The sequence below is a fragment of the Cherax quadricarinatus genome, chromosome 74, assembly GCF_038502225.1.
Source record: "Cherax quadricarinatus isolate ZL_2023a chromosome 74, ASM3850222v1, whole genome shotgun sequence".
In the NCBI taxonomy this organism is placed as follows: domain Eukaryota; kingdom Metazoa; phylum Arthropoda; class Malacostraca; order Decapoda; family Parastacidae; genus Cherax; species Cherax quadricarinatus.
Window position 1 is genome coordinate 3,585,489 of NC_091365.1, and position 15,582 is coordinate 3,601,070.

Below are 15,582 nucleotides of genomic sequence, written 5' to 3' on the forward strand. Positions count from 1 at the left end.
ATTGGGTAGTTGAAATCGGTAAATGGGCAGTTTCTTGTACTCAATTGGTGGAAAAAATGGAGTTCTGAAGAAATAGCTATGAGTTTGGTTGACTGGAATAATGGAATTAGTCGAAAATAGGGCTCAAAGTGGGTGAAATCGCCGATTTGCAAATACAGTGGACCCCCTGCATGACGATTACCTCCGAATGCGACCAATTATGTAAGTGTATTTATGTAAGTGCGTTTGTACGTGTATGTTTGGGGGTCTGAAATGGACTAATCTACTTCACAATATTCCTTATGGGAATAAATTCGGTCAGTACTGGCACCTGAACATACTTATGGAGTGAAAAAATATCGTTAACCAGGGGTCCACTGTATCGCCGAGGTCGCTAACTTTGCGAGAGCGTAATTCCGTCAGTTTTCCATCAAATTTTGTTTTTTTGGCGTCTTTACAATCGGGAAAAGATTCTCTATCATTTCATAAGAAAAATCATTTTTTTTTTTAAATTTTGCGACACCAGGAGACACCTCAGGATTGGGGGTTGCGACAGTCAAAGGGTTAATTGCATTTCAATTAATTAAAATGAGGAAAATTGACTCTGCAAACGAGCAAATCCAGTTGCAAGCAAGGTCATGGAATGGATTAAACTCGCAAGTAGAGGTTCCATTGTACAGTGGACCCCCGGTTAACGATATTTTTTCACTCCAGAAGTATGTTCAGGTGCCAGTACTGACCGAATTTGTTCCCATAAGAAATACTATTGTGAAGTAGATTAGTCCATTTCAGACCCCCAAACATACACGTACAAATGCACTTACATAAATACACTTACATAATTGGTCGCATTCGGAGGTAATCGTTATGCGGGGGCCCACTGTACTTCACACCCCCGCACCAAACAAGGCTATATTATAAGCTATACATACTGGAGGGACCAGGTACAGTGGAACCTCTGGTCATGACCATAATTCGTTCCAAAATTCTGGTCACGACCCGATTTGACCGTGATCCAAACCTAATTTTCCCATTGGATTGTATATAAATATGATTAATCCATTCCAGAACCTTATGAACTGTATGTATATATTGTTTTTTAAGATTTTTAAGCACAAAATAATTAATTATACCATAGAATGCATGGTGCAATAGTACACTAAATGTAAAAATCTTAAATAACACTGAAAACCTTGAACAACGGAGAAAACTAACATTGCACGAGTCCGTTCACTGTAAGCATTTTTTATGAGTTTTAAGCACAGAAAAAAAATAATCAAAGTTTGAAAAATCCTTAATTATACAAAATAATGCACAATTTAATAGAGAAAAAACTTAGAGAAAAAAAACGTATGTACCATAAACAACCAAGAAAACTAACCTTGCAAGAGTCGACTTCTGGCATGAAGGAAGTGAGGAGGAAGATGAGTGGGGAGGTGGTTACTGTTTTGAGGGAGAGTCTGCCTCCGCAATTGAGGGACGTTCTCAGTCAGGTGTTTTCTCTCGTTTAGCTGGTGGACCAAACTTCACCATAAACTGATCTAATGTGACTTGTCTTTTCCTTCGCATCAAAACGTTACAGAAATGAAAAGACAACATTATCATTCATCATGTTCAATACTCTGTTCGTAACAGTTTTGTCGGCATGGTTCTTCTCAAAGAAAACCTGGCACTCATTCCATTTTTCTATGATGGCTTTTATCACATCAATTTTAATCTCCTCCCTTTCTTCTTCTTCCTCCGACGATTGCTCTTCAGTGAGCACCTTATGCTGCTCAATCTGGAGTTCAGAGTGTTCATCCATTGTCAGTTCCTCCTCACGATCCTCGACCAGTTCCTTGATATCACTGTCGCCTATATGACCCATGCTCCTGCCCATGGACACTATCTCCACAACGGAGGTCTCAAATCCTTTGAGATATCGTTCAGGAATGCATTCAGGCCAAAGTTTCTGTCACGCTGAATTCAAGGTCTGGTACATGATGCCTTCCCAGGCTTTGTCGATGAGGCACGTGCAAAAAAATGGCATGGAGTGTGAAAACTGGCATGGCTGTATTTGTTCGTCACTCGATTATGTGTTTGTTACCAGATGCAAAAATTTGCTGATTTTTATTGGTTGTGAACCGATTTGTTCATGTTCGGAAGCATTTGGGACCAGAGGTTCCACTGTATTTGTACAATGAAGACACTACTAAAGTCACCTTCAGACTTCACAATGAGGCAGCCATTAATAACTTCACAACAGCAGTAACAAACATTGACTGGCACACTGAGCTAGAAATCTACAGATATTGACGAATGTTTTAATAATTTTCTAAAAAAGACCCAATACCTCCATAACAAGCACTACCCTAAAAAAACTAAACAGATGACAGCTAAGAGACTGAACAGTCCCTGGCTAACACCCAGCATTCTCAAATCCATAAATACAAAACACCGATATGAAAAACAGTACAGAATGGGTCACATAACCAGAGACCAAACAAAACGTTACTCGTCAATCCTAACCAGCCTGATAAGAAGGGCAAAAAAACTGTATTATGAGAACAGATTATCCAACTTACGAGGTGATATAAAAAAGACCTGGAAGACCCTATCAGAAATTCTGGGAACAAAAAAGATATCACGAAATAGCGAAATAAAATTAGCAAAATCAGATGAACCCCAACTCCCACCAACAGAAACAGCAAACAGACTCAATGATTTCTTCTCCACTATAGGACAAAACCTTGCCAATAAAATCCCAAGCTCAGATACCCCACCAAATGACTACCTCACTGGCAACTACCCGAACACACTGTTCCTAGCTCCGACTAACCCATACGAAGTCTCCCTTATTATCAACGCACTAAAAAACAAGGCAGGAGATTTAAATACCTTACCACCCTTTATATACAAAAAAGTGTCACAAGTACTATCACCAATCATTGCAACACTCTTTAACAAATCCATTGAATCCTCCACCTTCCCTACAGCTCTCAAAATAGCAAGGGTCACCCCGATCCATAAAGGAGACCAAACAGAGTTGAATAACTATAGGCCAATATCCAATTTACACCCTCTCTCAAAAATCTTCGAAAAATTAATTCATAAACGAATCTACTCCTACCTCATCTCCCAAAACATTCTCAAACCCTGAAATTTGGATTCAGGCCTAATAAAAATACTAATGATGCTATTATACACATGCTAGAACATATATACACTGCAATAGAGAAAAAAGAAGTCCCACTGGGGATCTTCATTGACTTACGTAAAGCTTTTGATACAGTTGACCATGACTTGCTCCACGTAAAATTGTCACACTATGGTATTAGAGGGCACTCCCTCAACTACCTCAAGTCATACCTCAGCAACAGAAGCCAATACAGTGGACCCCCGGTTAACGATATTTTTTCACTCCATAAGTATGTTCAGGTGCCAGTACTGACCGAATTTATTCCCATAAGGAATATTGTGAAGTAGATTAGTCCATTTCAGACCCCCAAACATACACATACAAAAGCACTTACATAAATACACTTACATAATTGGTCGCATTCGGAGGTAATCGTTATGCGGGGGTCCACTGTATGTGTACGCAAATGGGGCAAGCTCTTCCGCTCAACCAATTACAGTTGGTGTCCCACAGGGAAGTGTCCTTGGCCCTCTTCTCTTTCTCCTATACATAAATGACCTACCAAATGCTTCGCAATTACTCAAACCCACACTTTTTGCAGATGACACTACATACGTCTTCTCTCACCCGAGCCCAGTCACGCTAGCCAATACTGTAAACACCGAATTACAGAAAATATCTACCTGGATGAGGACTAACAAACTTACACTAAACACTGACAAAACCTACTTCATTCAGTTTGGTAACAGAGCTACAGATGTACCTCTTAACATAACGATAAACAGATCACCTATCACTAAGCTAACAGAGGGAAAATTCTTAGGAATCCACCTTGATAATAGACTCAAATTTCATACACATATACAACAAATTTCTAAGAAAATTTCCAAGACTGTAGGCATACTATCGAAGATACGGTACTATGTTCCACAGTCAGCCCTCCTGGCCCTTTATCACTCTCTTATTTACCCCTATCTCACCTATGGAATTTGTGCATGGGGCTCAACAACAATTAACCATCTCAGACCACTAATTACCCAACAAAAGGCTGCAGTTAGAATAACAAATTCTCACTACAGGCAGCACACTCCACCAATATTCAAAACACTCAACCTACTCACCATACAAAACATCCATACTTATTACTGCACCTATTACATACATAGAACACTTAACTCTGATATTAACCCTCCCCTCAAACATCTTGCCAACCTCAACAGAACACATGACCATAACACAAGGCACAGATCACTCTTTGATGTTCCTCGTGTCCATCTCACGCTATGCAAAAACTCAATGCACATAAAAGGCCCTAAAATCTGGAATTCATTACCTGTAGATATAAAAGAAACACTACCTGTTTATAAATTCAAGTCTCGTCTCAAAGATCACTTACTCACTCAAAACCAAATAAATACTGAATAACTGAACCTTATAAATTGTATATCCTATATGTTACTCACAATTATATCACACAAATGCTAAACCTAGGACCCAATCTAACTTTGTTATTTTTTTAAATACACTACCTAACAGAATACTCCATTCGACTGAATGTACAGCAATGCATGCAACCATATGACCTGTCTTTGTAATACTCATTTGTGCTTTATAGTTATCTGTTTACAATAATGTTTTATCACTGATTTCATCATTGCTTAGTTAATCTTAAGTTAATTTTAAGCCAGCCCGTAATGCTATGCATATAAGTGGCTTTGGTATGCTGCTCTTACCTGTATTTTTTTGTACCTCTGTATGTATGCTAAAAATTACTAAATAAATACTAAATAAATGGTACAGTTCAAGTGATACTAAAACAAAACTCAAATATCTCAAATGGTAAACCCTCCTTTTAGCTAACATTCAGTGATTGAAAATAGAAATAAAAGGCTCCTCAGAGAAGCAAATGCCATGTTTGAAGCATTTACAGAAACATAAGGGATGTTTTAAACAATGAGATATGGGTAAAAAAATTACAATGTTTACAAATGTGACAAATAGGATTATGTAAAATAAATACTAGTTTGTTGTACAGAACTGCTGAAACCATCAAATGATCCAACAGAAGGTGTCAGTATGAAGGTTAGGAACAAGACTGTTACAGAAATTATCCCTGTACATAATCCACCATTCACAGAATCACTGAAAAAAAAAAGACTAGTGCCTGGAAAATCTTTAAAATCCTACACCAAATATTATCCTCCTTGGAGATTTCAATCTTCCTGATGTTAAATATAAGACAGTAAAGAAGAGACTCATATCAGATATTGCCTGATAACGTGCTAGCCCTACAGTTGAATATCAGCGCGTTAATGGGGCTCTAAAAATTTACTCTGAACCAACAGATAACAGAATCTGCCAGAAACAAAAAATACAAAGTGATCTTCATAAATGAGGAACTAATCAGACATAACAATCACAAGTACAATATAATCAGATCACAACCTCATAAAGTACAGACAATATCAGGTATGGAGAACTCCAGAAACAGCCAACAAGAAAGGTAAATTTATTGAGGCATCCAATGGAAATAAGTTCAAGGACCCCAGTGGAAATAAGTCAGACTTTTTTGGATTATCCTAGGTAATTTTTACACACGTTTCTATACATGACAATTTGTGTAACTATTTGTGTGTACCTGTAAATAAACCTACTTACACAAGCGAGCTCTGGTGGCTAAAGCTCTCGCTTCAATCGGCAAGGGTCTGGGTTCAATTCCCAGCCAGAGTAGAAACATTGGACATGTTTCTTTACACTTGTTGTCTATGTTCACCCATCAGTAAAATGGGTATGTACTTGGGTATTAGTCTACTGGTGTGGGTCGCATCCAGGGACACTGACCTAATTTGCCCGAAATGCTCAGCCTAACAAGGGGCCTGTATACCACGTACATGTAGCAAATTATTATTATTATTATTATTATTATTATTATTATTATTATTATTATTATTATTATTATTAGTGCACACAAGTACAATTATCAAGGACCCCAATGGAAATAAGCCCCTTTTGAATTTTTTGGGGGGTTATCCTAGGTAATTTACACATGTATGATTAATTGTATGTGTGTACCTGTGCCTAAATAAAGTTAAGATTTGTAAAGTAAAAGGACACAAGTGCAACTTATGTGACATTTTATTGTGGCAACGTTTTGCTCTCCAGGAGCTTTATCAAGCCATTGTAATGGCTTTCACAAGCCATTGTAATGGCTTGATAAAGCTCCTGGAGAGCGAAACGTTGCCACAATAAAATGTCACATTAGTTGCAATTGTGTCCTTTTACTTTACATATGGTCGGTAATTCTACCAACTTTATTACAAGTTAAGATTTGTTTGGATTTTTAACCCCAGAGGGTTAGCCATCCATGACAACCCAAGAAAGGCAGTGTGTCATCGAGGGACTGTCTCTTATTTCCATTGTAGACCTCAATCTCGTACCTTAGGATGAGACTCACCAGTGGACTAACACCCAAGGTACCTACTTGCTTGCTAGGTGAACGGAGTAACAGGTGTAAGGAAACACCCCCTAATGTTTCTACCCTTTTCTGGGGATCGAACCCCAGACACACTGCATCTGAAGCAAAAGCGTTGTTTACCAGGCCACTGGACACCTTAAGTTACTTGGTGTATATTACCTAGGATAACCCCCCAAAAAATTAAAGTGACTTATTTCCATTTGGAAACAGCCCTCAGTGATCTAAACTCACAACAATGCATGGAAAAGTTGAATAGAGGCATTACCAAGTCTATATTAAGCCCAGCCGACCCAAGACTAAAGCCTTGCTACGCCATTAATATTACAGCTAAGTATAATCCCACAGAACTGGAAAATATACAACATGCCTACACACATACTGCAACCTTCCATTCCTTGTATCAAACCTACAGGTTTAGCGCTTCCTGGTGAATATACCATAATTCAGTTTGAGATAAAGTGACCGGCTTCCTCAACAATCAGCTTCAGTGAACATGTTATTACTTAACTTCAATAACTAAAGTAATATTACCCGAGCGAGCAATACAAGTAATTAAGAGTGGAATAGTTTAAAGAGTTGCAGCAGCGAGTTATAAAGGCAATACTAGATATTTACCAGGACACAGAATTCAGCTGCAGCAGCCATTGTTAGTGTAGTGGTGACCTTCTTAAGGGCCAATTTATGTTCACTCACTTCTCTTTTCTTTCACGTCAAATCCCTTCATACATAAAGAATTTGAAAAACACAATTTAAATAGTATTGAATGATTATTTGAAAGTGCAAACAATGTAATGAATAAACAACTAAGATTTATATTCAGTAATATAAACTCCATTACACAGGAAATACAATTTTTTTTCGCCAATTAATATAGTTGCAATTCAGAGGTGTAATGCCTATTGTATCCTGGGTGCTTTTCACCCCTCCATGGAAGATGTGTTCATTTAATATCACATAGCTGCAAGTCCCTCCCAAGAAGCTCATTGCTAGTAATCCCATCCTTAAATCACTTTTTAAAGCAATTGCTCAAGAAGAAATTCCTCGCAGGGCTGCATCTGCTCTTGTTGCCGCCTCCCTAGTGCTTCTGAAGAAATGTTGAAACTGATTAATTTTATGAGCCAAAATATTGATGAGTGATTGCCTCTCCACCGAGTATGAATTAAATAATGCACTAACCAAAGGTCGATCAACTGCTCCTGGGGAGGATGGTATAACCTATGATGTTCTCAGAATTTTAAGGCACGTGCCTGATAACCCTTTGTTGGCACTGTATAATACCAGTCCCAAAGATGAGGAGGTACTGTACCTCCTCCCATGGGAGACTTAAGTCTCGAGACACTCCCCAGATAGGGAGCCAAGGCCGGGTCACCACTACTTTGTTAAGTCTCGAGACACTCCCCAGATAGGGAGCCAAGGCCGGGTCACCACTACTTTGTTAAGTCTCGAGACACTCCCCAGATAGGGAGCCAAGGCCGGGTCACCACTACTTGGAAAAGACCCGGGCCGGGAGAATACCGGCGAATAAAAAAAAAAAAATACCAGTTACATTGAGGGCGTTCTTCCTACTTCCTGGACCAATAGTCTCATTGTGCCTATCCCTAAGTCCCAACAGCCTGATACATTTAGACCGATCTCCTTAACCAGTTGTCTTTGTAAAACTTTTGAAAGAATGGTAGCCGGGTGGCCTGGTAGCTAAAGCTCCCGCTTCACACACGGAGGGCCCGGGTTCGATTCCCGGCGGGTGGAAACATTTCGACACGTTTCCTTACACCTGTTGTCCTGTTCACCTAGCAGCAAATAGGTACCTGGGTGTTAAGTAAGACACATATGCAACAGTTAGGTATCTTTATTTCGAAACGTTTCGCCTACACAGTAGGCTTCTTCAGTCGAGTACAGAAAAGTTGATAGAAGCAGAAGATACTTGAAGACGATGTAATCAGTCCATCACCCTTAAAGTTTTGAGGTGGTCAGTCCCTCAGTCTGGAGAAGAGCATTGTTCCGTTGTCTGAAACAATATTGTTTCAGACAACGGAACAATGCTCTTCTCCAGACTGAGGGACTGACCACCTCAAAACTTTAAGGGTGATGGACTGATTACATCGTCTTCAAGTATCTTCTGCTTCTATCAACTTTTCTGTACTCGACTGAAGAAGCCTACTGTGTAGGCGAAACGTTTCGAAATAAAGATACCTAACTGTTGCATATGTGTCTTACTTAACAATCTGTCGGTATTTTATACCATTTTAATGTTCAGGTACCTGGGTGTTAGTCGACTGGTGTGGGTCGCATCCTGGGGGACAAGATTAAGGACCCCAATGGAAATAAGTTAGACAGTCCTCGATGACGCACTGACTTTCTTGGGTTATCCTGGGTGGCTAACCCTCCGGGGATTAAAAATCCGAACGAAATCTTATCTTATCTTAACAGACTGTACTACAGAATCAGACACCAACTTTCCCCCTACCTCTATGGGTTCATGAAAGGTAAAAGTGTGCAGAACTGTATTTCCACCTTTCTCACTGCACACACCTCTACTAGTTTTACCACTTTTCTTGATCTAAAATCTGCATTTGATGTTGCGAACAGAACCGTTATACTACATGAACTAGCCAAAATTAATATTGGTGGCAGCTTCCTCTGCTGGATAATAGGATACCTGTCAAATAGAGTATCCTGTGTCCTCTACCAAGGCTTTAGAAGTGAGTCTAAAGAAATGTCTTTAGATACACCGCAGGGAGGAGTTCTCAGACCCATGCTATTTAATATTCTGATTAATGCTCTCCTAAATGCTCTACCTGCCTCACCTAAACATATAGCTATAAGCTATGCTGATGACATCATGATCCATCCATACAACAGGGCATAAGAAGATGAGTACCATTCTTAATGAAGTTCAAGCAATTTGTAACCGACTAGGCCTCATAATATCCTCCTCTAAAACAAAGATATTAACAAGCAAACGACATCCCCCACCCATCTATTTGCAGGGTGAAAACATTAGCTACGTTAAAACTTACAGATATCTTGGCGTAGATGTACCTTTTAACAAATCCACTATACCACAACCAAATAAGAAATGCAAAGATAGGCTAAATGCTCTCAAAGCTGTTGCTGGCTACAACCCCAACTATGGTGCTAATGTTCGCAATAAAGCTAATAGAATCCTTGGCTTCATATCAAGAAGCATAAATAATAGGAGTCCTCAGGTTGTTCTTCAACTCTATACATCCTTGGTTAGGCCTCATTTAGATTATGCTGCACAGTTTTGGTCACCGTATTACAGAATGGATATAAATGCTCTGGAAAATGTACAAAGGAGGATGACAAAGGTGATCCCATGTATCAGAAACCTTCCCTGTGAAGATAGACTAAAGGCCCTGAATCTGCACTCTCTAGAAAGACGTAGAATTAGGGGGGATATGATTGAGGTGTATAATTGGAAGACAGGAATAAATAAAGGGGATGTAAATAGTGTGCTGAAAATATCTAGCCTAGACAGGACTCGCAGCAATGGTTTTAAGTTGGAAAAATTCAGATTCAGGAAGGATATAGGAAAGTACTGGTTTGGTAATAGAGTTGTGGATGAGTGGAACAAACTCCCAAGTACAGTTATAGAGGCCAGAACGTTGGGTAGCTTTAAAAATAGGTTGGATAAATACATGAGTGGATGTGAGTTGGACCTGATAGCTTGTGCTACCAGGTCGGTTGCCGTGTTCCTCCCTTAAGTCAATGTGACCTGACCTGACTAGGTTGGGTGAGATAAGATAAGATTTCGTTCGGATTTTTAACCCCGGAGGGTTAGCCACCCAGGATAACCCAAGAAAGTCAGTGCGTCATCGAGGACTGTCTAACTTATTTCCATTGGGGTCCTTAATCTTGTCCCCCAGGATGCGACCCACACCAGTCGACTAACACCCAGGTACCTATTTGCTGCTAGGTGAACAGGACAACAGGTGTAAGGAAACGTGTCGAATGTTTCCACCCGCCGGGAATCGAACCCGGGCCCTCCGTGTGTGAAGCGGGAGCTTTAGCCACCAGGCCACCGGGCCACTACATTGCATTGGCTTAAGCCGGTAGGAGACTTGGACCTGCCTCGCATGGGCCAGTAGGCCTTCTGCAGTGTTCCTTCATTCTTATGTTCTTATGTACATAGCCTATGTTAGGTCCTTAATTGATTATGGTCCAAGTCGGACCGAAACGTCGCCGTGAGCTCCTCTCTTCTATGTGCGGGTTATTTGTGTATTGATTATGCTGCTCCTATGTTGATATTAGCTAGAGAAAATTCTCTCCGACACTTGGAGTTAGTAAGAAAGTTTATTCAGGTATACACAAATACAGTTACATAGAATTATCATACATAGCAGCATATGTGCAGAGAACCTAGGATAACCCAAAAAAGTCAGAGTGACTTATTTCCATGAAGCTCTCAGAATTATTTTTGGATGTCCCAAATCTACAATGGTTCTTAATATGAGGAAGGAGCTTGGTATTTTTAGTATCAGTGATAGGATTGTTGAGATTAACACAGTACTCGGTATCAGAATAATTACAGAGTGTACCACTAGAACACCTAGCATGGCTAGGCATTTCGGGCAGACTTAGGTAAGTTGGTATTATGGCTAAGTGACTAAATACTAGGTGTGAGTTTAGCAATGTGAATGCTTTTGTTTTGGCACTATACATAGTTTCAGTATTGGAGTATCACAGGCCAACTTATGACTAGTTAAGATTCATTATTTTGAGATTGAGATTGATATTTCTGTTTATGGTCAAATGGGTGAGTGAGTGTAAGTGTGAACCACCAGGTGGTATTCGTATTATTAGTTGACAGGGTGTATCAGGGAGATAAGATGTTTTCTGATGGTAGTTTTGAAGGTGATGAATGTGTCTGCAGTTTTGGAATTTTCAGGTAGGGTGTTCCAGATTTTAGGGCCTTTGACATACATTGAATTTTTGTAAAGGTTTAGTCGGACACGGGGAATGTCATAGAGATGTTTGTGTCTGGTGTTGTGCCTGTGGGTTCTGTCACAACTATCAAGAAAGCATTTTAGGTCAAGGTTAATATTGGAATTTAAGGTCCTGTAGATGTAGATTGCACAGTAGTAAGTGTGGATGTACTGAACAGGGAGTAAGTTTAGATCTATGAAGAGTGGGGGGGGTGTGTTGCCAGGGATGGGATTTAGTGATTATTCTTACTGCGGCTTTTTGTTGGGTTATTATTGGCTTTAGGTGTGTTGCTGCAGTTGAACCCCAAGCACAGATATCATAGGTGAGGTATGGATATATAAGTGAATGGTATAGTGTGAGAAGGGCAGTTTGCGGCACGTACTATCGTATCTTGGAGAGGATCCCAACCGTTTTGGATACTTTTTTGGTTATGTGTTGGATATGGGTGCTGAAGTTCAGGTTGTTGTCGAGGTATAGGCCTAGGAATTTGCCCTCATTATGCCTGGCAATTAGAGTGTTGTCGATCTTAATGTTAATTTGCTCATCTGCTCTGCTACCAAACATTATGTAGTAGGTTTTGTCAACGTTAAGCGTAAGTTTATTGGCTGTCATCCAAGTCAATATTTTGATCAGCTCCTCATTAACAATGGTGTTGAGGGTGGCAAGATTAGGGTGAGAGATGACATAAGTCGTGTCGTCAGCAAAGAGAATGGGGTTCAGGTGTCGAGATACGTTTGGAAGATCATTGATGTATATGAGGAAGAGCAGGGGACCAAGGACACTTTACTGTGGAACTCCAGTATCAAGTGGCTGTGTTGTTGATGCTGTGTCTTTAATGATGACATACTGATACCTATTAGTAAGGTAAGATTTGAAATATGCAAGCGCATGGCCTCTTATACCATAATGGTCAAGTTTGTGGAGTAGGATGTCATGGTCTACTGTGTCAAAAGCTTTTCTTAGGTCAATAAAAATTCCTAGTGGATATTCCTTATTTTCCAATGCTGTGTAAAGCAGATCTAGCATTTTTATGATTGCATCGTTAGTGCTTTTATTTTTCCTGAATCCAAATTGGCAGGGGTTGAGTATGTTTTGTGACGTTATAAATGAATATAGTCTCCTGTGCACGAGTTTCTCAAAGATTTTGGATAGCAATGGTAAGTTTGATATTGGCCTATAGTTGTTTAAATCTGTAGGGTCACCACCTTTATGTATTGGTGTAACCCTTGCCGTCTTGAGTAGTTTCGGGAAGGTGCTAGTTTCTAGTGACTTGTTAAAAAGTAATGAGATAGTATGCGAGAGGACATGGGCCACTCTCTTGTACAATAATGGTGGGACATGAGACAGATTCCCTGAGTTATTTCTAAGTGACTTTATAATCTCGGTGACTTCCGAGGGCTCAGTTGGAGCAAGATAGAAGGAATTTGGGAAATTCCCATCTAGGTAGTCCCCGGCATGGGCATTGGTACGTGGGATTTTATTGGCGAGATTAGAACCTATGGTTGAGAAGAAGTCGTTTATCTTGTTAGCTGTGTCGGTGGGTTGCAGTGGTGTTTTATTAGGTTTTGTTAGGACAATATTCTTGTTTTTTTTCAGTTTGTGGGTACCTAGAATCTGAGAGAGTGTTTTCCAGGTCTTTTTTATATCTCCTCTTGTGTCAGTGAATCTCCTGTAGTAGTATAGTTGTTTGGCTTTCTTTATTACTTTGGTGAGGACTGATGAATAGTGTTTAAGAATATCTTTGTGTATTAAGCCCTGTCTATATTGCTTTTCATATTGGTGTTTCTTATCAATGTTTTTCAGAATGGTGCTGGTTAGCCATGGGCAACCAAGCCGTTTGTTTGTGATCTGTTTCGTTTTTATAGGACAATGTTTGTTGTATAGTCTAAGTAGTTAAGAAAAATGTCTGTCCAGTCATCAATACCATTGGCCTTGGAGAATTCTGTAGGCCAGTCAACAGTCTCTAGGTCAGCTGTGAACTTCCTTATTGAGGCCTCATCATGGAGTCTAAATGAGACTTTGTTGTATTCAAGTGGTGGTTTACTAATGTTTGTCAAGAGGAAGGTAGGGTAGTGGTCTGTAGTGCTATCTGTGATTATCCCTGATTTAAGGGGGGCTAGTATATTGGTCCATATGTTGTCTATTATGGTTGCACTTGTTTCAGTGAGCCTGGTTGGTTTAGTTATTGTTGGTATGAGAAGTGTGTTGTTCATATTGTTGATGAAATCAGTTACAGGCTGATCATCTAGTAGGCCAAGGTTGATGTTGAAGTCTCCAACTAAGAGAAGGTGGTGCTTATTCATTTGTCTGTTTGTTATTAGTGCCTTTAATTTCTCACTGGAGTTTGGGATGTTTGTGTGGGGTATCCGGTAAATGGCACCGATTGTTATAGGCGTCTTAAGGTTATTTACAGTAAAATTAGCAAAAATGTATTCTCCATATTCATCACTAAAGCAATTGGTGCTAATACAAGATAATTGGTTAGAGTAATAGATTGCAATACCAACCCCAACTTGGTATGGTCTGCAGTTGTGGATTGCTGTGTATCCTGGTAGAGGGTAGATATCTATTGTCCTGTTTAAGCCAGGTCTCAGTAAGAATAATGCAGGAGAAGGGTGTCTTTAGTGATTCAAGGAGTGCCAGGAGGTCATCATAGTGTTTCCGTGTGCCTTAAGTTTCCTCAAAAGTCTCTGATGTGGAACTCTGTTGAAAGTTGTGATGAATGGTTTTGAAGACTTGTTGCACTACCTGCCAGGTCTTTTGCTTTCATAAGGAGTGATTCCCATGTTCAGATTTGGGACTTGTTGGACTTTCCAAGTGTATATTATCATGCATCTTTCTCGCCTGCATTCCAAGGAGTACAGGTTGAAGGACTTCAATTGTTCACAGTAATTTTGGTGCTTTATTGTCCAGGTATACATGAAGGTTCTTTGTATATTCTCAGGGTCTTCAATTTCACCTGCCTTGAAAGGGGACATTAGTGTACAGCAATATTCCAGCCTAGAGAGAACAAGCAATTTGAAGAGAATCATCATTGGCTTGGCATCCCAAGTTTTGAAAGTTTTCATTATCCATCCTATCATTTTCCTATATGTGGTAGATACATACATTATTGTGATTTATGAGAGTGAGACTCTGACATTATCATTCCAAGGTCTTTCACATGCTTTCTGCTTTATTGTGTGGCTGGAATTTGTTTTATACTCTGATCCAGTTTTTATTTCCTCGAGTTTTCCACAGTGGAGTAATTGGAATTTTTTCGTATTGAACTTTATGTTTTTTTCTGATGCCCATTAACCCTTAAACTGTCCAAATGTAGATCTACGTTTTTTCGACATTTGAAAGTATGTAAAAAAACGTAATTTTTTTTTTTTTACATTTGAAAACGTGTAAAAAAACTTTGATCTAAGTTTTATTTTTTGTTATATTTGAAAATATGTAAAAAACCTTAGATCTACTTTTGGAGCACTACGCATGTGAATGTAAATCTGTTTGGACAGTTTAAGGGTTAAAGACTTAGTTAATGTTCGTTGGAGATTTGCAGTGTCCTCGATGGATGACACTGTCATTCAAATTCTGGCATGAGCAAAAGAGTACATGTGCTGTGGCTTATACCAGGCTTTAACATAATTTATTTGAGCACAGTTGAAATGAGATTAGGAGATGCTTTTTAAACTGTATTTTTGAAGCAGGTGACTGTAACAAAACTTTTCACACTTTCTAAAAGGGAGTTCCAAATTTAAGGACCCTTTATTTGCATGAAGTTCCTGTATAGGTTAGGTTGAACACATGGTACAGTAGACTGTCTGATAACACATGATCTCACCTAATGAATGTAGCTACATAAAGGGAGAAGAGTGATTTCATGTATAGCTAACACACATGTACCTATTACTGTGATCTGATCTTCTTTTTAATGTTTATGTAAATATCTCAGTTTACCTTATTCTTTGTATATCTCCTTTTATTGTAATTGCTTTTCACATAGTTGAGTTACTTAGCTGTTTTAACTTTTAAGGTTTAAATAGTAATAAGACATAAGGACCCAATGAAAATAAGTCAC

The 15,582-nt window shown here is 39.3% G+C and overlaps 1 protein-coding gene across 2 annotated transcripts in view; it reads right to left on the reverse strand.

Moving 5' to 3' along the window:
* Positions 1 to 7,302, reverse strand: part of ATPsynO (ATP synthase subunit O, mitochondrial) — a 41,425-nt gene extending 34,123 nt beyond the window's left edge. The window contains exon 1 of one of the 2 annotated variants that reach the window (XM_070100689.1): positions 7,188 to 7,302. In XM_070100689.1, the coding sequence (XP_069956790.1) occupies positions 7,188 to 7,217 (30 nt within the window). In that variant the 5' untranslated portion in view covers positions 7,218 to 7,302. The remainder of the gene's footprint in view (positions 1 to 7,187) is intronic. The other variant, XM_070100690.1, reaches the window with a different exon arrangement.
* Positions 7,303 to 15,582: the final 8,280 nt, after the last annotated feature.